The 22,201-nt window shown below is 40.9% G+C and overlaps 1 protein-coding gene across 3 annotated transcripts in view; it reads left to right on the forward strand.

Annotated features, from left to right (window-relative positions):
- The window catches only part of fam110d (family with sequence similarity 110 member D), a 29,722-nt gene extending 10,757 nt beyond the window's left edge, over positions 1–18,965 (forward strand). The window contains exons 1-2 of one of the 3 annotated variants that reach the window (XM_026316551.1): positions 3,370–3,471; positions 14,956–18,965. In XM_026316551.1, coding sequence (XP_026172336.1) covers positions 15,669–17,018 — 1,350 coding nt within the window. In that variant the 5' untranslated portion in view covers positions 3,370–3,471; positions 14,956–15,668 and the 3' untranslated portion in view covers positions 17,019–18,965. Of the gene's footprint in view, positions 1–3,369; positions 3,472–14,955 lie in introns of those variants that run through there. The other 2 variants (XM_026316552.1, XM_026316553.1) reach the window with 2 other exon arrangements.
- Positions 18,966–22,201: the final 3,236 nt, after the last annotated feature.

A 22,201-nucleotide genomic window follows, 5' to 3' on the forward strand; every position in this document is an offset into this window, starting at 1 on the left:
TGAATGCACTAGAACCATTTTCTACAAAATAAAAAGCTTAGTGTCTATTATCTCTGACCTTTCAGCTGAAGTAACTCTCTAACTCTAACTCTCACAGCTGAAGTATGTGAAAGTATAAAGCAGTCAAAATGTCACCACTTTCCACAAATGTTAACCACCTAAAATTAAAACTGGTCCTCATACAACAGCACTCACACATAGAGTCCTCACAAATATACAGTAACAAATGTGTTTTCCTGGATTTTAAACTGTGTAGCTTATATATCAATATTTTACTCTCATATAAAAAAATATTTACTTTGAAATTAAAACAAATAATAGTACTATGGAGATATATGTGTGTCTGTTTATATTCTGAAAGATTTTAAAGTACCATGGAAATACAGAAAGTACATGACAATGTGACAAACTTTCTATTATTTCCATGACTTTTTGTGGCTATCCAGTTTCCTCGTTCTGGATAACAGATGTAAACAAGCTGCACGAAGGGGGTTTCATTCCATTCCTGAGGAAACTAGTTCAGGGCTGGCTTATGGGAAGATGTGGAGGTATTTTAATAAAATGATGTAAAAAGTATTTAAACTGCCCATCAATCACTTAAATGTGTCAGAGTGAGCACTTTTATGAGTGAATTTGTTTTTTAGGATTTTAGCAAATGTAATTTGAAAATGTAAACTGAAGAAGACTGCTTTTAGAACGGTTGTAAAAATAGAACTTATCCAATAATTTTTGTCATTATTAAGTACTAAATGCAATTCTTTCATAAAGCAGATTATTTTTCAGTCCAGTAAGATCATTTCAGCGTTTTACCAATATAAATCAACTTTTTTCATTATCCTACTGCAGTGTTTTGTTATTCCACCATGCTCCATTCTAAAACAACCTTTAAGTCCAACATAAAGATTCCTGCTCATCAAATAAAGACTTGATGGAAATGCTGGGGGTAAAACACAGTGTGTAATAATAGGACCAGCATCAACATATTCCATAATATGGTCCCTAATAATAGTTTGCCTCCGGCTACAAATACTGCAAGCATATGGATGTTTTTCCCCTTGTTCTACATTACAAAAAGACTTTTTTCACTTGTTTTAAGAAAAACCTTTGAGAACTCTATAATAGATAACCATTTGTGTTAATTTGGAGATTTGCAGTGTTGGTTCAAACGTCGTGAGGTTTTACGTTCAGTTACCTTCACTTGGTGCCAACCAACAGCACACAACCTGACCAGGACGTAACCCGTTGTCCCCCTCAAACTCACAGCACGTGATTTTTCACAGCTTTTACAGGATTATCACCAAGAGTTTACAGGGTCTTAAACAGCTGACTGGCACCAGGAATCATGCTAGGAATTAGCCACCTGCTACATTAGTGATCCACAACCACACAGCAGCAAAGAGTCAGCTCACCACAGAGGAAATGTCCTCCTGGGGGCAAAGGTGGCGTCAAACAAGGTTGAGGTTCCTTGCCATATCGCACACGTTGCTCTGCGGGAAGTGTGGCTTCTTTGAGTTGGGGCTGTGACTGCAGAGGTCAGAGAACGGGATCAACAGATCATGTTACTGCAGCCAGATGTGGCAGAGGACAACCATGGCTCCAGTCTGGAGGTGCCCCAAATGCAGCGTGACTGTTCAAACTTAGTTCTGCAGAAACAGGAGCTACTATTCTGAGAAATGCATTATGCAGGAGTCCATATTTTTCAGTGCCATATTTACACATTTGCTAACTTTATAACATCATTTTATCACTTCCCTGTGAGTGAAGAAGCTGTTTCTCTGGAGCAGTTTTGATCTGTTAATTTAACTCTCATTCTTGTGCACCACAGCAGAACAAGGACATGAGAGCATGTGTGTTTATATGATGTATGCAGCATATATGGATCATGTGGGCCTTAGTGTGGCTCTGTTGTGGAGCATGTTTATATATGAAGTGTTTCCAGTGGCTCTCAGTGTGCTGTGCTTCCTCACAGGCCTGTTTGCCCTGTTGAGAGTGATGGGCTTGGGAATGAGAAACAGGTGTGTGTAAAATGTGCGGATCACTCCTTTATCTCAGCCCCCAACCCCCTCTCTTCAACCTTTCTTAGCCAGTCATGTTGAGCTGTATTTTATGACAAAAGGGCTGAATGGAGGAGGGTGAGCAGAGAAAACACAGATGGAGAGGGAACAATCACTGAGAACCAGCTGCAAAATTTGCTATTTATTCTGCTTAAACATCCACTTTTCTGCCAATCATGTATCCAACATTGTGACAATAAGCTGTTACTTAATCAATGATGGTCCACAGCTAATCAAGGCTCTTTGTTTACAAAGGCATCAGTGAGAACAGGATTAACAGTAAAGGCATGACAAAAATTACATTAAAAGAGACACATGGGTGGAGTCAGGCTGACAAGAGGCTTGAGGAAAGTTTGTGAGCTCTGGATTTTTAACTAATCATATTTGGTTTTAACTTCAAAGGGTAGAAAGCTGCTCAGATCATGTGTACTATGTGGCAATTCTAAAGCTCCTAATGCTAAAAGTCCACAGATAATGTGTGAAGTGGCCTGTCTGAGACCTAATTAATCAACAGCAGGAGAACAATAATGATTGAAGTACAGGCAGTTAGCCAATAAGAAGCATAACCAATCACCATGTGACAACTACTGTGAAACTGCACAACAGCCTCTGGAACTAATTTATTTACTTTTTATTTTAAGTCATATTTTTAAGAAAAGAAAATGATTGATGTATGTGACATGAGGATGATATTTAACTAAACATGGCTTAGAGACTAGGCCAATACTTTAGTGTCAAAAATCCTAACAGCTACTAACTGTATCTATGTATATTATATAGTGATATATGAAATGAAAACTGTCCACTGGAGGGATCATCTTTAAAGATTAAAGGACACAGCAGTTAATCTTAGTTTTTCCACTCTGCTATAAACAGCTATAAAGGATTTATTTATGATCTACAAAGCAAAAAAAAAAAAAAAAACTTATTGCTTACTGCTTATTAAGTATTAACAGACCCACTGGGGACAGTTTTGTACAATATGTTCCATTGGGATGTTTTACTTTTACTCTTCAATCACACATTTTGAAGAAATGTTATTCTAAGCTGTTTGTCACTTGATTAAGCTTCTACTATGATACCTGCCTGATCATAATAGGCTAATGTTTATGAAACCAAATGAGTTGTTATGATGTTATATTTGTCACTGTAGTCTTCCCCCTAATCCACATCCCCCCTGCCGCTGCACTCAACTCCCTGCAGGCTACGCAGGAATCAGTTTACACAGCCCCATACCTGCCCACCCCCTCCGCTGTGGGGAGGTTGGAGCTCCCTGTTTATCTTGCTGCTGCCATGCAGTGGTCCGTCAGTGTGCCAGCAGTCCGCGCAGAGCGCAGAGCGCAGCGTCAGTCACAGAGAGGATCTTCGCACCTTTCATGGAATAGAAGGACAAGAGTGGATAAAGTGAGCGAATCGGGTGAGCGTGCAGAGCCCTGTCATTTTAATAGTTTGCTTATTTGGAGAAATGTGACTCGAGTTTGATTTGTGGCGTTAATTTTGTGAAATTGTCTGAACAGGGTGGACTCGGGTATAGGAACCGATTCATTCAAACAGCGTGATTGTGTTTCACTTTTCTATCAATGTGTGCTGCTTATTATTGTTCAGCTTGGAATTTACGCGATATATCGTGAATTTATCCGCAGTTAACTTGGCTATATGCGGATTGTATAGCTGTACTGATTGACAATTAACCACTAAGTTCATAATGCTGTGGTACAGTCAGTGGCTCTCATTCTGATTTTACACAGCTTTCTTGTGACTACTACTTGGAGTAAAATCAGGAAATTAACATTATTATTAAATCAGCGTTAGTTCCTAAATTGGATAAATGTCTGCCCTGTGGACTAGAATGTGTCTGTATTTCTAAATTTTATACAGGATCGCTTCAGTTTATCTTAACACTCATCTGAGATAGTGTGTTTATGGCCGAAGCCCTACGAGTCAAACGCTCCTTACAGTACTTCTGTGGTGGATGTCCTGTTATAAGTAGCTTACATCAAAGATGCTGTAGTAACTGCCCAGACATTTGGATTCCCCCAAAACTGTTTTTGAGAAATTGAAAGTGCAGCAGTTCATCATCTGCCATGTAAACCTGTATGTTTGACTCCATGGTGGAAGTGGTTTAACTGGAAGTGGTTAACAGCTGTATGGCATGGGAGAGAGACAGGGCTGACCGCTGTGCAGAGAGCAGGTCTACACGTTTATCCTGTTTTCACTCTGCTCTGCACTAAATATTTCTGTCTGAGCTCCAAACATCAAATCAGAGAAGAAGAGAATTTTCCTACCAGTCAGATCATTTGTGACTGTTTATGGTCAGACTAAGACGTTGTTACCTGAGATCTTTTAAAAGAACAAAAGAAAGTAGGTGACCTGGGGGCTCATTATGCAAACCATCCACTTTAAAACAGAAAGGACTGTAAAGACTGTGTCTTCTGAGGCGACGACCACGTGTCCCGGGAGTCAACTCCACCTTGACCCATCTCTACCCCTCCCACCCCACCCTTAGCTCTATGCTGGTGTATATATTTAAGGCTCAGGCACCCTGAAACGGTTGAATCAGTGTGGGATCAGGAGCATAAACAACTTAGCAGCCAGACTTAACAGACCACACATGTCTTCTAAACACATTCACCCTCAGATTCATAGGTGAGCATGTGTTGTTTTGGCCTGTGAGCAGAAACAGATGGTTTAACTCATGCTTTTTGACACAAATCATGAACTGGCAGTGATGCTGATTTACTATTACTTTCCTCAGGGAGGGCTGATCATTCAGTTCCCTGCCTAGGAAAGTAAAATGATAAAAGTTGTGACACATTCATTTCACCAAATGTCAGAAATGTCAGGGTTTTGTGTTGCAGCAGGGTTTTCCTGAGTGGATGAGTTTCCCCAATTGTCAGAGCTGTTAAAGATATTAGATTAAAAGATGAACTACCCTACTCTAAAGTAATAGCCCCAAGCATCTTGTGAAATGAATAGTGGTCATGCCTGACATGTTATAATTGTAAGGAGGTAGAATTAGGCACATATCCTCCCCACCTTTCCCTGAGTAACTTTAGTTTTTCTTGATGCTTACTCAAACTTTCCTAAAGCTACGATGACTCATAGATCAGAAACACCTACAGCCGGTATCAGTCCTTCAGATTGCTCTTGCTCAAACACAGAATACAAACAACTCTCTGACTGAATACCTACCTGCAAAATTACAGTGTGGAGCAGCCATAAACAGTCCCCTTTTTTCTACATGGCAGCATGCTAATTTTCCAGCTGTAATGTGACTGCATCTGTGTTTGATGCTGAGCCCAGCAGAGCAAATGAAAATGCTTCCCCCTGTTAAAGAGCATGAGCCCATCGGCACAAAGCTGCTCCTGCAGTCTCTGTCTGGGGTGTTGACAGGAGGCCTGACATCATTAACATGACTAAATGAAATGTAATTTAGGTCTTTGCCTGCCTGCTTGGCCAAAGGCAGCAGTGATATTAATGATGATGCTGCTGCACCTTAGAAAGCTTAAGGCAGTTTGCAGACACTGCCTGCAGAATCATGTTGGCTTTATGACTTTTGAGACAGTTCGTTTTTATTTACTACAGTTATACAAACACATTCATCTACTTACTGCACTGTAGCCACCTAAACAGCAACCCAGAAAGCACCAATCATTGAACGATCTAACATAGGTCAGAAAATGAATATCATATGGGATGTTATACTAGGCAGGATTTCTCTGTTTTTCATTTTCTGATTTTCCCCTCTTTTGCGTTTACTTGACACTGCTTTTTGATGCTCCACAAGTGTAAAATCTGATTGTTTTGAGCCACATCAGTGCTGGCTGTGGAGAACAAGCGGAAGCCACAGGATATTTCATGGTTTTAGTTTACAATGGATCACTCATATGTTTCTTATCACTTAAGGTTCAGCTGTACCACAGTCAAGAAAGAGTTTTGCCTTCCTGCAGAGTACAGGCCTGAAAACATCACATTGTAAGAGGGATGTCAAACACTTGTTCAGTTTAATCCATGTTTTGTTGCTTGGCCGCATGTGAAGACCCCTAAGTTATGGCGGGAAGCTCGGGTTTCTAATTAGAGAGGAAAATGTACCCTACAAATGACATCATCCTCCCCCTGGCACTTTGTTAAAGGAGTGTGTGTGTTGCTGTGCAGCAGCTGGTTTTTGACGTTCACAACATTGTGAGAGTTCAAACACTCACAAACACACACAAACTGTCAGGCTTATAATTTGGCTTTATTACTCCTTGTCACCTTGTTGGGCCAATTGTGCTGATGGTGTCTGGGAACTTCCTTACTGACTCTTTTCAGGAGGAACAGCTAAAAAAAAAAAGGAAGAATGTGTCAAAAGCTCAGAACTTACATCCAGCACTAAAACAACATAATCAGGCAGCCATCCATTGATAAAGTAATAACCCTGGCTGGCTGAAACAAAAAGTACAACCTACTGTACCATCTATATGCCAAGCTAGTATTCCTTCTGTTCTGAAAACAGTGGATTGTGGAGTCATATTCACTGAAGTGATCATTTGATGAGCAAAGACATATTTTTCAAATTGGATGTGCCTATGTAGTTTTTTTTTTTTTTACTTTTGTTGCTGGCTTATCTCTCTTGGAAGATTTAAAATGCCGCACTCTCAAGAAGTCAAAATTTGCACCAAATGTTCATAAGTAACTTTGGAACCACAACTAATGTGATCATTGTCATAATCAGTCTCATCATTTTCAGAGGCCTGAAGTCAGTTTCTGCTGTTACATCACTCCCATCTCCATGGACTCATAACTCAATCCATAATTCATTGTGGGCAACAAAATCATGAAACCTGATCTGACATATCTTCATTCCCTGAAAGTCCCCAGTGTGTGGGTGACAGCTGTGAGAGCAGCCTTTCTCCCTCTTGCTCTCACATCCCCATAATTGTTCACAGTCTGACCGAGTGCTCTGTAGCTCTGCCACATCCCATCACACTCAAGTGTGCTGCACTGTGTCTGCTCAACCATGAGGAAGATGACACAGGCCTGGACATTCCCTTTGACACAGGAGGGGACCATCAGCAGCTCCACAGACTCTGTTAGCTCCCTCCAGATGTTTTCTGATTCTGACAGGAGCAAAGGAGAAGGAAAGGGGGAGGAGGAGAAGAGGGACAAAAGGAGGGGTCTCTATCTGTGGCACTTTAGGGGGTGTTTGCAGGGAAGCAGGTTGTTTGATTGGTAATGAGAAAAGACAGCTGGCAGGTTCAATGAAGGTTAACAGCTAAGTGTGGATGGCAGCGAGGAAAAGCAGAAGAGCTCAGTCGAGGGTCCTTACGTGAGATTTTTTTGAGTGGTTCTTTTCTTCTTTTGAAGGTTTTGGGAGAAGTTGGACTTGCTTGAGATGTTGGTATCTCACACTATGTATTCAGGACTCATCAGACTTTTATTTATTCTTAAAGACCATGAAAACATATTTTCAGCTTCATATTAGGAATCATAGGGCCCTCCACAAACAAACTTATACTTTAAACATTTTATATGTTTCTTTAACCAAAACCTCTTAAAATGCTAATCAAAAGTATAATAATAATACTAGGATGTGGATCTTCTTCTTTTCCTTTCGGCTGCTCCCTTCAGGGGTCGCCACAGCGAATCACCCGCCTCCATTCAACCCTATCCTCTGTATCCTCCTCACCCACAACTATCCTCATGTCCTCCTTCACTACATCCAAGAACCTCCTCTTTGGTCTTCCTCTAGGCCTCCTTCCTGGCAGCTCTAACCTCAGCATCCTTTTACCAATGTATTTACTGTCCCTCCTCTGAACATGTCCAAACCATCTCAATCTGGCTTCCCTGGCGTTTTCTCCAAGACATCTAACATGAGCTGTCCCTCTTATGTCCTCATTCCTGATCCTATCCATAATACTAGGATGTGGATGATGCATACAATAAACAAGTGGTGCGTTATTTGTAAAAGCTGCCTTTAATAAGAATTGACCATTTTAATAAAACCTAAAAGCAGTTGATTCCGTGCTCTACTACTGTCTATTGTGGTATTTATTGCTATGGGTTTTTCAGTCAGCTCAAATACAGGTACATAGGTGTATGATTTAACACCACTAACCATGTTTTGACATTTTAGTTGCTCTTTGCAAGTCTAACAGCCCTTATCCATTGAAGCGTCTTTTATCACTTTGCTGAAGCAGACTCTGCCTGGCAGAGTGAAAAATGTGTCGATTGGTGAAATAAAACATCTGGCTGTTCTCCAGGCAGCGCTGTCTTCTCAGAGCAGTCACACCAGCTGAGAGCTTAATGAGGGTTCACAGTGTGAAAACATCATTTAAGACTCTGGGAGATTGAAGGATATGCCCAGATTTATGTTTTTATACTATACTGCATAAACAGCCTCAGGACAGGTCTTTTTTTTTGGAGGGGTGGGTTGGGTTACCCTGAGTTGCAGTGCATTCCACATCCATGACAGTGCTGCAGAAACACAGTAGATCAGTGCGGTTTGTACTGCCGGTCACATAAGCCAGGCTGGCATGGAGCAGCAGCAGTGGTCAAACTTTGCAAAATATTTCTGTCCAGAGCTGGGATGCCTTCTCTTGAATAGCTCACTCATCGACAGTGAGGTATCACAGCCGGGCTTAACATTCTTGGACTGAGACGCTGGCTCAGGTGTCTGTCTGTTCCACGGTAGATTTTTCACCCTACTGGCACACAGCACTTGGTGGGCAGATCATCTGAGTGACTTTTTAAGTCAGTCAGTTTTTTGGTGGAAGCTGAATAATCCTTTGTTTATGTAAAATGTTGGGCAGAGTTTTGCAGTTTGAGTCCAGACTTCTGACAGGCATAGCTTATGTGCAGTTCTTCTTGCTTTAGCTGAAAAAGTAAAGAGTGGCTTATGAAAGTTCATAGGTAAGAGCTCTTTAGTTATCAACTGTAGCAGCACTCTTCCTGGACCCTTAAATGAGAATGAAAAGGAACTTGCCCGGCCCGTTGATAAAACCAAGAATAAATGTGAACATGTTATCTAAGCGATGTTATCTGTGTTAGCACTGCGTGGGTGTTACAGTGTTGATAAAGACCTGACGTACTGTGTAATGGTTCTAGATGACATTGTATTAAATGGATGTTTTATTTTAAAAATTTTACGAGTTAGTTAAAAGACTAAATGTCATTAGTTAAATAATTTGCAAGCAAGTTGGTTAATAATGTCATCAAGCTATTATCTGATATAAGAGCTCATTCATTATTAGAGTTGAAAGGTCTTTAGTTATTCAGTTGACTTGTTTGTAGACTTCTGTGTTTCCATGTTTCTAATTAGCTATTAGCTTGTTAACTTACTTTCTGCTTTGAATTGGTTTATGTATTTTCCAAAATGTTCTTCAGACTTTTGGCTAATTTACAAATGAGCTGTTATGTTATTCAGTTTATTAGCTGATTATTAATTGGCTTATTAACTCACTGGGTAATTAGGTGTTATATTACTTCACTCATTTCATCTTTAGCCAATATTAACATGTCCTCATACACAGAGCCTGTCCCTGAGTACTACAATACAGTAAGTCTGCACAGGCCAGGCTTCTTTGATTTGTGGCTCCAGTCCTCAGCTGCCCCTGTGATGATTCGATTTGAATGACAAAAGAGTGCCAGCAATGAGTTAAGAGCCCATCTTGTCCATTTTATGGTTTTGGAGGAGGGTTCTTCAGGTTGGGGGGTCCCTTAAGCCATTCCAGGAGGCCTGCTGCTCCACATGAATGTGGTGAATATCTCCAGGTAGCCTCTAACCATAGATCAAGCAGCTAATGGTGCTGAAGGCCTCACAATGCTGACAGGATTTACAATTCGCTACCAGGCTTTGTCTTTGTGGGGACAGTAGCCTGCGTGTCTCTTACATTTTACTGTCACCATGTTGTTATTTGTTCTTTTCTCTTTCTGACTAATGAGGTAGAGCGACCAGGTCAAGACTTATCTGTGGACCTGGCGGAGGACCATTGTTGTGACCCATTCAAATAGCAGAGAAAGGTCAATGTGCCTCTTTGTTTGAAAGACAGGAGAAGTCACCTCCTTTTCTTTGCCCAGCCTCATATCAGGCTTTGTGTCTGTAGTGCTGCTTAATGACCATACTGGACAAACTCATGATTCATGGCTCATTAGAGGCAGAAGCTTTATATTCACACTGTATAGACTCAATGTGTCCAGATGCTTCGCCGTGACGCCTTTAAATTAACTTTGGTTGATGTTTGAACATTTGGACATTTCAGTCCATTAGTGATGATTTAGTCTGTGTCACCCTTAACAGTGGAGCCAGATGTTAACATAAAGAAAGTGAAAAATGCAAAATGACAGAAAAAGAGAGGAAAGACGTGGAAGATGGCCAGTTGACGCTTGCTGGCAGCAGATGGTAAAAACTCATCCGGTAAGCGTGTTGAATACATTTCCAAGAGCTTCAAAGATGGTCCCTGTGAATTTATTAACCTGTTATCTTATGTTTACCTCACTGAGCACATAATTCACAGTGAGACCTCCTTTATTCTAATCTAAGGCCAGCTGGTTTGTCTTTGGATACACTCGGGCTGTGATGAAGTAAATAAACACTTTCAGGATTTTTTGTCATTAGCTTCGTTCTGAGGCAATGCTTTCACATCAGAAAAATAAGCAGCACTCTACTCTTTTTTCACTGCAAGGTACAGTATGTTTGTACAACATTATAATCAATAGTAAAATCTGAACATGACCTGTTCTGTACTCCCATGGGCTCAAATGCAACTAGTCAAAACAAGGTTGTTGATTAAAAGGAAAATTGATGTACATGGTCGCTCTCCATGCCATGTCTCTATCACGGCTATCTGTGAACATTTTGATGCAGCATGACACAACACATCTGGTTCCTCTTTAACTGTATGGGGCGCCTTGTCTAAGCCTCCCCTGCAGGCTGGGCCATCCGCTCCTCAGAGAGTGTACACAAGGGAGGGAGCAAAGGAAGAGAAGAGGCAGACAGGCAAAGGAGCAGAGAGACCTAGGTTATGAGACACATAGAGATCTGGTAATCTTAGAGTTGGTTGTTCTTTGCATTCTGGGGACATTTTAGGAACATTTGCATGGTACATCCCAGAGATCACTTTAGAATGACATGTTTTACTAGGGGCAGCACGGTGGATGAGTGGTTGGCACTGTTGCCTCACAGCGAGAAGGTCCTGCGTTCGCAACCTGGCCTTTCTGTGTGGAGTTTGCATGTTTTCCCTTGCGTGGGTTTACTCTGGGTACTCCGATTTCCTCCAACAGTCCAAAAACATGCAAAATTCAACCAAACTCTAAATTGCCCATAGGAGTGAGTGAGTGTGGTTGTTTGTCTTTGTGTGTCTATATGTGGCCCGGTGATGGACTGGTGACCTGTCCAGGGTGTACCCCTGCCTTCCACCCGAAAGAGAGCTGGATTAGGCTCCAGTAGATCCCCGTGATCCTGGTTAGGAATAAGCGGGTATAGAAAATGGATGGATGGATGTTTCACTAGTTTATTGGCAGGTCCACTCATGTGTACTGCATCTGCTAATGTTAGCTGCTCATGATGTACACATTATGAATAACCTTATCAGCCTAGTCTTTATATACTACTATGGTTGTGATCTTTTATTGCCTCGTTCAGAAAAGGAACACAAATATGTGTTGCTCCAAACTAGGCAAAATCTTGTGAAGAAAAGGGAGAGAGAAAAGGTGGATACACAGGGTGAACACAGCTAGAGTGACAGAGGGAAATGAAAGGGTAAGGAGGCCCTGTGGCATGTACTGGAGATGTAGAGAGACGAAGGAGGGAGAGAGGATGGGGTGTGCAGGGAAATGAAAGAGCAAGCATTAGGAAGGAAAAGGTGGCTGAGTGGTTCTATTAGAGATGAGAGAAAGAAGGAAAGAAGTCAATGACAAACCAAAGCGAGAGAGGTTGTGAAACATGAGAGCGGTCCTCCAGCCATCTCAGGGGTTTCACAAACCTCCAGCTCACAGACGACAGTGCTGGGTACTAATTTGCCTCATTATGGTCCACGGACCTAATAATTACTATTGTTCACATGCAAATCCCAACAGTATGTGTGTGTTTTCTGGTGTAACCTTTTCATCATGCATGATTCCAGTTTCTTTGTTTTAGCATTTTATTAGTAGTTCCCGTCTATATTTAGCACCATTTCTTATTAAAGCATTGTGTCCCAAACAACCGACAGCTATCACAGTGACTCACATTTTGTCACGTGATGTCAGTGACATCACTTGGAACATGTGATAACCTCAGAACATGGCTGGTTTCCTTCCAGCTCTTAATGTCAGATTTAGTGAACATGAAGTAGAACCAAAGGATAAACAGAAGTCGGGCAAAATTGGATATTTTTGTGGATGAGAAGGTTACGGCTCTTGGGTCAGGTTGCCGTATCTATAGCTATTGTCCTCTGTGTTCGTCATGTGATTTCATATCCTTTCCCCCCTTTCCTTCTTAATGGAAAGTAAACTTCAGGATTAATGATTTTGTTTAGCATCCTATGGCAATAATCCCCTTTAATGCTTCAATAGCATTAGCCTGCCACTTCTCCATGTTTGAGAAGGGTTAGGGTTAGCTGAACCCTAACCCTTCCCAAACATGAACCCTTCAGTTGGGGAACAGATTGTTCTGGATGAAAGTGTCTACACCATAAACCCCTATTTCTTCCTATTTTTCTTGTTTTATACCCACTTTCTCCCCCTCGCACACCTGTTGAGGGACATTTTTCTCCGAACTCTACCTAATCAGTGGTCAACTTTCTTGGGCTCTAACACACCAACATCTGGAAAAACCAGCTAGCCGGCTGTTGACCCCCCTTACTTAGTTTCTTCCTCTATAGTGGTGTGCCATTTGACAGACTTACTCTGAGTGTGGAAGCTGAACAAGTTAGAGAGTAATGTAGGTCATCTTCTGAAGTGTCAATATCAGATTAATATTTAGTAGCAAAAGTAGGACAGACTGTAACAGTCACACTGAACCCAGAAGCATTTTAAGAATTTATTAGTGTTGAAATCTCTTGTAATTACTTCTCTAGTGTAAGAAATGGTTTTATTGTGTAAAGTACATAAAACAAACCTCACTTTTAAAATGTTACACAATAAGTTATAACCCTCTTAACTAGTCAACAGTTTAATTTTAGGCCTAAAGAAATTTGCCTGTCTTTAAAGTTGCAGGATTCGTACTCATCTGAAGGAAACTCCATAAACTAAAGATTCCACTTAAACAACAGCAGTGATTTCACCCAAGTGGCAGAATGTTTCTAGTAATAAGAAAATCCTACACTAAAGTGTCAGATCATTTGCATAGTCATGTTCATAACATTTGTGTGTCATTCAGCCATTTGTTTACGCTCATATAAATCAAGAATATGTCATGATAGAAGATAATGTGGGTGTATCTTTTTGTCGGCCTTTGCCTGTTCTGTCTTAGAGTTTGTCCAAACTGATGATACATAGATCTTTTTTCCTCTCAAAGAAGCCTGTTCATTGTTTTGCCTTATGTGATGGAAATGTTAAAATAGCATTTGATAACACGTGAAGCAGACCTGAGGGAACAACAATATAACACACTCCTGGTGTCCAGCACATTACAAGAAGCATTTATCTCTCGGGATTGACTGAGAACACATTTTAAAGCAAACTCAATGGGTATTTATCACACTTATATGTTTCACAGGTGTGTTTGTCTGCTCAGTTTGCATGTGGCAGACACTCACAGCGTTTTTCTGCACTTGAGAAAAAAATATGCAAATGCAAAATAACAGAAAGGCTTGATAACCTACAGCCTTCAAACTGCCCTTATTCATGTACAGATCAGCTGTTTGGTTTTTTTTTTTGTTTTCTTGCCTCATGCCAACACAAATATATATACAAGGCTCATGTGCAAAACTAGAACAGATACACAAATATACCAATGACCACATGAACTTATACACATACATGCATACATACATAGATACATGATAACAGAGCTGGGATTTTTTTTTCCAGCTATAAATACTTCTTGGGTAAAGCCTAACCCACTAGAGGCACATGCGGCCCCCTCCTCCTCTGAAAACTTAATTTAGCATGAAAATTAAAAATGCGAAATATCTAATTTCACAGAACACTAAATAAATAGGAGACATGGCAATCCATTTCAGATAATGCTTTATGTTTGGTTTAAAGTGAAATTTTACTCTTTTAGTTGCTTGTTCATTTGGAGAACTGTGTTTGTGTGTTTAACTGTGACTGAAAGAATTATTATTGAGCAGTGATTTAAATTCACAGTATACACGCGTTTTTTTTTAAAGTTTATAAAGAGGCCAGCTACACTGATATTTCAGAAAAATATAATTTCTTGGACAGATTTCTGAGGTAGTTGGCTTGACATGTCAATGCAGTTGTGACTGACTGAAGAACTGTTGCCAAGACAGTTCAGAAAACATAAGAATGAAGAAGAAAATCCATAATGTAGGCTTTTATTCTTTAATTATCATGTTATTTTGTTTGTGTAATTTTTGTGATGTATAAAGAGCTCAGAATATTTCATGTTTAAAGGAGAAATACTTTTGGTTTAAGTGATTTAACCCCCTTCTAAAATGTTGTTCAGCAGCAACATGCAAATGTAGCCTATAGTTGAACCATTGCTTATTAACCAGTTGTTGCCTCAGGAGTGTCAGCCATATGTCTAAAAGTAGTACGCATATTGTATATAATGTACATGTAAGGTAGAGGGTTATTAAATGCTTATAAATGTCAGCTGTACGTTGCTGCTCAGTCCAGACATGTAATTCCCTCAAGCTTTAAATATACACAATCTGAGCTGTCCTTCCTGCCATCTGGTCTCTGCTGCATGCCCTGGAGAATAGCACTTCCAGCTAAAACACACTCTTTCTCTGTCTCCCTCTCTTTCTCACAGGGGTCTACCTAGGTGAGGTGAGGACAAGGACAAGATCTGCATCCCCCCCCACCATTTGGCCATCAACAATCCAAGTGCCCTGGTGCTGGCCACCTTCAGGTCACCTCAACCATGACGGGAGCCAGACAATAAAAGTCTTGACCCAGTGTCCCTCAGACAACCTTCAGAAAGCAAATATTTAAGGCCATTATATCTCATTTCTTTGGGCAACAGTCACTGCAAAGATCAACAGTGAAGGGTGTTGTTGGGAGACAGAAAGAGAAAGAAAAAGTGGGGGAGGAAGAAGTAGTCCTTTTAAAGTGCACTCTGCCTGCTATTTCTGCCACATTGTGGGCAGGGAGCGTCTCATTTGGGAGAGCTCTTGGCTGACAAAAAAAGGACTTGCCTGTGCCCTGCCTGCGTATTCAAATGCCTGTGTAAATACTGGATAGAGATATCAATTTGGGCTCTAACATTTCCCAACAAAGAGACTATAAACTATCTATAGAAAACGTTACAACAAACTCTGAAGTGCTACCTATCTATTATCCCTCAAGGAAGATTCAAGAGCTGTGGGAACAGGAATGAGTGTTAGAGTTTTCTACAATTAAAACTTTTTCAGATCACTAGTTTTGAAAACTTTACAGCTCCAACTGTAGATCTCTGGGGTATATTGGAAGCTGTCAGTCATCAGAGGACTCGTTTTGATGTCCTTTCCAACTTGGTGAATAAACATGAAGCCCCTAACACCAATTGGATCCCCCTCTCCTCTGAGGCTCCTCAACAAGGGTCCAGACTACCTGCGCAGGCAGATAGACGGTGGAGGCCACGGCCGTGCCATAAGTGCGGTGGAGAGGCTTGAGGCAGACAAAGCCAAATATGTTAAGAGCCAGCAGGTGATTAACTCCAAGCAGGAGCCTGTACTGGTGCCTTCTGCCACGCCACCTCCACAGCCCCGGCGAGCTGTTGCCATTCCCGGGAGCCTGACACCTCAGCTTTTTCCGCGCCATTCATCCAACACTCCCTTCTCTACACTCTCTGGCTCTTTTACCTCAAGGGATGAAAATGAAAATGATGATTCTAGAAAGGAGAACAGACGGACATCTGTTGATGTTGAGGCACATAACAGGAGCAATGTGATGCCTCCCAGCCCGAGGACACCTGGAAAAAACACCTTGGTAGCGCCACACAGTGCTCCCATACTCAGAAGGAATACAGGCAAACGCATGCTGAGGCCAGACTCCCTCGTCATCTACAGACAGAAAAAAGAGTGCAAGAGCCCCAGCGGAGCAGCAGTAGGAGAGAACAATAACATGGAGTTGAAGGGCTACAGTTTTGTTCGCCGCCTCTTCCAAGGCTCTATGAGAGAGAAGAGCAGTGGAGGTGAAGGCAAAATCCAGAAGATGGTGATCGGGGAAGAGAAAGCACCATCACGGGATGGAGATTCCCGCATGTCTTGGACCAATGATAAAGACACTATTGATGGTGGACCAGGGAGCAGGAGATCTAGTAAAACTGACCAAGAACACAGTCCAGGGTCCATTCCTAGCCCTGGGTTTAGCTGCATTCTTGAACAGACTAAGAATGGATTTACAAGTTTTTCCAGTGATGGAATAAATGATGGTATGACCAATGGCAACCACTCAAATAACCAGGATGATGAGAATGATCCATGGAAGCGGGCATCACCACAAGCACCCAGAAGGCAGTTTGGAGAGTTGCAACGTTCCAAGTCAGACCTGCGTCTACGCTGCTCAAACATGCTATCAGAACAGGAACATTTCTTTGACTTCTGCGGGTTGGACATGGACATGATCGAGTGTTTGGGTCGAGAGAATTTCCTCTCTGGGGCCAGCTCCATAGACACGCTCTCACTGGCTCTCCACAGTGTGGGTCGGGATGGCTGCAGCGGATCGGAGCCAAGTGACTTTTCCCGCCACTCAGGAGACGGGCTGTTTCAGGAGGAGCTGGCTGAGCAGGTCACCACTGGTGTGTCAATCATTGAGAGAAATGCTCGTGTCATCAAGTGGCTTTATGGGTGTAAGAATGCTGCTCGAGAGGGCCCCAAAGAGTCTACTGTTTAATACAGGGACAAGGAACCATGTGCCACTGAATGCTGAGAGTCTGCAGATTACCTTTAACTGTAAACGAGTGGATCAATAAACATTCACTCAGAAAGAAGGAATTAATCAGCGAAACCATCTGGCGTAGCATTTGGTTCTGCAGATCTTCATCCTTTGTGCAGAAATTTGTCACTTAAAGGCAATATAAACAAAATTTTAATGCACTGAATCAACAATGAAATTTTCTTAAATTTCAAAAACAACATTCTCTACAGGCTGTGATTAGTAAGCTGCACTGCCACAACGCAACACAGAAGGAAAACGTGATTTGGTTCCATTTCTCTATAAAATCTAAGCGGCAGTCACAGAGGGTTTGTTTCAGCTGCTCATGTCTGCACTTAGGGTTAGCATTCAGTTCATAGTTACCTTCGGTCCCTTGTTCTTCCTGATTCCAAAGAGTTTTTTTTGTTTTTTTTTTTTTTGTTAATGAGAGGACAATAACTTCCAGTTGTTATCTTGTGTTGCATCGATATGTTGTATTTATGAATCCTGTTGAAGTATTGTGTGGCTCTCAATTGACATTACTATTGAATGAAATTAAATCTCCCAGCAAAAATGTTTTAGTATGTGCGAGAGCGAGTGTATGGAGTGGACATTGCCCTCTTCTCCATGTGGGGCTTTTATTCAGGTATTCAGTTACAGCAAGATACAGAACTGATCTTAGATCAGCTGCTATGACTGCTCACAAGGCACATAAGTGTAAGTTCGTCATAACACAGTGGATACAGTTTAGTGTCTGACACCGACAATCTCCCTTAATGAATTTAAAATGGAAAACCACTAAGCTACGTTTTTGTGTAAACTGGAAAACTGTTGTGTGAGTGTGAAGTGAACCGTGAGTACCTCATTTGGATCTGTCCCAGTTTAGTTTGTGTGTTGCTTTTTCTTTTTTTTTACTCTTAAACGCAGGCGTTGGAACAAACATGTGAGGTACCCCTGTGGGGTTGTTAATGCACTGAACTGGACACAGAGAGAGGAAATGAAAGATAGAGATATAGCTTTGACTCTTTGCAGAGATCCATCTCATGTAACATTAAACACTGAGCTGGATTCAAAGGAGCACCTGCATTGTGGAAGACAAGGAGCCACGGCTGGCCAGTAGTTCGATCATTTTCATCTCCACCCCTAAAAAGGGAAAACTCTACAACATTGTTGAAAAATCACTTATCCCAATCAATCACAGTCATTGATTACCACAGCGAATGCTTCATGTCCCTATAGAGCTATGAAAATGATAAAAAGGGAATGCCAACCTGTTAATGGTTAGCCCTGTGCCAAACAAGTGTATACACACTGAACTTAACTCTCACAAGAGAAGTTTAAAAGTGAAGAAAATCCTGAATTTATATATTCACCTCCAAAAGTAAAGAAGATCAATTTGCCAGAGGTTTACTGCCAAATGCTTAAGGATGTCACATTTAGCTTCTGACAGTTTACAGACATTTAACCCCAGCTGGCTCCATCGGCCTGTTTCCCATCAAAAGAAGCAGTGGCGGCTGAAGCTGCCCTCCTTTCTCTGATAACCACAGATCCTACCTCACTTCATCCATCCTTCAGTGATTTTCACTTTATCTCCATGAAAGGTCATTTCCATTGCTTGTGAGGATGCCACTGAAACATGAACTGCAGGTCTGTAGAGGTATGTGGAGGTTAGACAGAGAGGCGTTCTAGGCTGAATATTGCTGAACCTAAGGTCACGTTATATTTGTACATGTAATAAATGAACACAATTACTTGCAGCCTTGATATGTTTTTTCCGTATTTATCATGAGCATGGCACACACCTGAAACTCCTTCAAACTGGATTTATTTCTTGGGTTTCTATCTTCATGTTAAAACTGTTGGTTGCATGTTTACAAAGTGGCTCTGTAACTTCTAAATCTTTTTATTTGACATATAAAAGATTTAGATTTTATTCCAAAGATGTTTATGTATTAAATTTAAAGCAAATAAACACAAATAAAGATCTAGTTGTTGAATATTATTTATTTAGTGTTTTTATTATTGTACAAATTTGCTATGCACCTACTAAGACAGAGCTGTGAGAAAGAAAATGTTTTTATTTACACAGAATGCTTATAATTAAAGTAGAATTCAGTATTAAGTTAAAATATTGTACGCATTTAATATTTACATAGATTGTTAGAAAAGTGAAGCAAAGAGCCAGTAAAAAGTCAGGGAAAAAACAGTTGTGTCTAATTTTCATGGTAATGGTAGAGTGAGTCAGTGTTATGGTGTCTTGTCCTTGACTTTTTGTTGCCTTCCTCCACCACATCACTTCTCATTTTTCACATTATCTCAAGTGGCCATGCACTAATCCTTTTAGCATTCCCTGCATAGTACGGTCTTGAGTGAGCTGCAACAGGTTGTGTTTGTAGACAAGGAGACCTCTATGTGGCCTGATGCTGTGTCTACACCATCCAGCCAGACCCTCCACCCTGTCTGCAGACTCCTAACACTTTTCTCCTTTTTAGCCATGAGTCAGCTTTTGTTTCCACTTGCACCAGCTCACAATGGATTTAAATCTTAGGGGAAAATAGATTATTTTTATATTGGGCTGGAAATAAGTGTAGAAATCATGAAGTGACACTTTCTTGGAGTTTGTCCATTAACAACAAATTGGTGATGATTATTTATTAAAAATATTATAGTAATTCATTATATGGTTATTCATTATAGTTAGATCAACAACAAATATATCAATACAATATAGTGCTAGAGCCAGTAGGTGATTAGATAAGCCTGGCTGGGCACAGTTTAAAAGTCCAGGATACAAACAGAACAAAACTCCCCATTAATGTATAGTGTAAACAAATATGATATAATTTCATTAAAAAGCATTATAGCTGGAGACAGCCAAACTAGATGTTTCTTCCTGTTTTAGGTCTTTACATATACACATACATACTTAAAGCAGACATAATTTGGGAATATGCTTATTTGCATTCTTGCTGAGAGTTGGATGAGAAAATTGATGTATGTACAGCCAGCAACTTAGTATAAAGAACAGGCAGCTTCAGTCTGTTCATACATTACAAAATCCACCTACCAGCTTCCTAAGCCTCACTAACTGGCATGTTGTATTTAGTTTGAGTAATCGTTAACAAGTTACACCCTGTTTCCAGTCTTTTCCAGCAATTCTCCAAAATGTCAAACTAAACCTTGAGATATTAAAATAAGCTTTGTTACAGTTTACAGCTGTGACAGATGTGAGTTACAAATTCCATTATCCACTGTCCATGGAGCAGGACTGCACAGGACTGTGCTGAGGATCGCTTATTCAGCTGTTTAGAAGACTTGTTAAAATCACAAGGGAAAAAAATATGCAATTTCTATTTTAAGCACCTTCCCTTTAAAGAAACCCAAAATGGTTTTAGGACATTTAAGGATACAAGCATCTGATATATTCCCTGTGCTCTGTAATGTAGACACTGAACAAGATCGTTAGTTAGTTGTTTCTTCAGATACACTTTAAGCTTCAAAAAGCAACACACAAACACATCTGATTTCTTTCTCCCATGCCACACTTCCCTTTCCCTCTCTCTGTCTTTGCAAAACAGAACAAAACAATAGACCTCCTGTGTGCTTGTGTCTATGTCAGTTAATCTGACCGGAGGGCCTGCTGTGACATCCTGTTTTGGGTTCATAGGACAAGGTTTAAACATATGGTCATGTTTTGGGTTTGGCCTTTCTTCCTTCAGTCTGTCTGGTGATAAACAGACAACAGCTGGTAGACAACAATTCTTATTATTACAGGGCTGACATTTTAGGGCTAGAGCTGAACAAGCAAAGTCGAGCTGGTGTATCCGTTCAAGACAGTGTGCTTTCAGAAAAACGCCTGGATGATAAACTGGCAGGGATCCACCACTTTAGGCTTTGATGCTGCTGATGTGGGTTTTCACTCACATAAAACACACCACAGGGGGTCTGAAGACCTCCTGCTTTACAGTTTTGCCCACCAGCAAATCCTGTCCTACAAAGTTTTGACCCAATTATGACAGAAACTGGTTTGGAGCTCTTGTAACTTCAGAAAGCAATTTTTAGACAGTTAATAAGCCACAAATGTAAGAAGTTAAAGTGTTTCACACAAATAGCTGTGGGTTTTCTTTGTTAATTTCAAAAAAAGCCAGCTTAGAGTCATTCACTGCCACATACATAGCAGACTCTCTTCAGGGCAACAAATAAACAAATGAGCTTCTCTTCAGATAAAAAACCTCTAGTCCAGCTGTTTTGATAACATCTCGACTCAGATACCATCATTTCATGTCTGAGGGGCCTAAAACTGTGATGCATCTGTAGCTGGGATTTTACTCCTGTGCTCTGAGAAGCAATAATGTGTGTCAGGGTTAGCATGGGTTGTGAAGTGTGTCAAATCTGGCCTAGTTCTTCTGAGCCATCAGCTTCAGCACAGTGTGGTTATCTACGCTTGAGAGACGCTCAGTTTATGACTCAGGGACACACACACACGTAACTAACACACAGGACCATATGATCTGCAAGGACAAAAAAAATGCTCTAGCCAATTAGCGCCTTTTACCAAAGCTAAAATATGCTGGAAACATCAAAAAACAGTGGCGGGCTAAAACTGGTGCAGTAAAGTTTTGCAAGTGTATGATAGTTCTTTCACAATGGAATGGGACTAAAATAAATATGACAAATATTTGGCTATTTAGAGCAGTGAAAAAAAAGTTTGTAAAACAATGCTGACAACATCAAATTTTAAATTCAGATGATGAGCAAAAGAAGGTCGTGGGTTTGCAACCCGGCCTTTCTGTGTGGAGTTTGCATGTTCTCCCTGTGCTTGTGTGGGTTTTCTCCAGGTACTCTGGTTTCCTCCCACAGTCCAAAAACATCAAGCTGTCAGGTTGATTGGTGACTCTAAATTGCCCATAGGAGTGAGTGTGAGTGTGTGTGAGGTTGTTTGTCTCTATGTGGCCCTGTGATGGACTGGTGACCTGTCCAGGGTGTACCCCTGCCTTCCACCTGAAAGAGAGCCGAGACAGGCTCCAGCAGATCCCTGGGACCCTGGTTAAGGAATAAGCGGGTATAGAAAATGGATGAATGGATGGATGATGAGCAAATCATCAGCAATATTCAGCAAATACACAGCTACCATATCATTCAGTACGAGCTGTGTTTTTGGC

This window comes from Mastacembelus armatus, chromosome 16 (assembly GCF_900324485.2).
Source record: "Mastacembelus armatus chromosome 16, fMasArm1.2, whole genome shotgun sequence".
Lineage (NCBI taxonomy): Eukaryota > Metazoa > Chordata > Actinopteri > Synbranchiformes > Mastacembelidae > Mastacembelus > Mastacembelus armatus.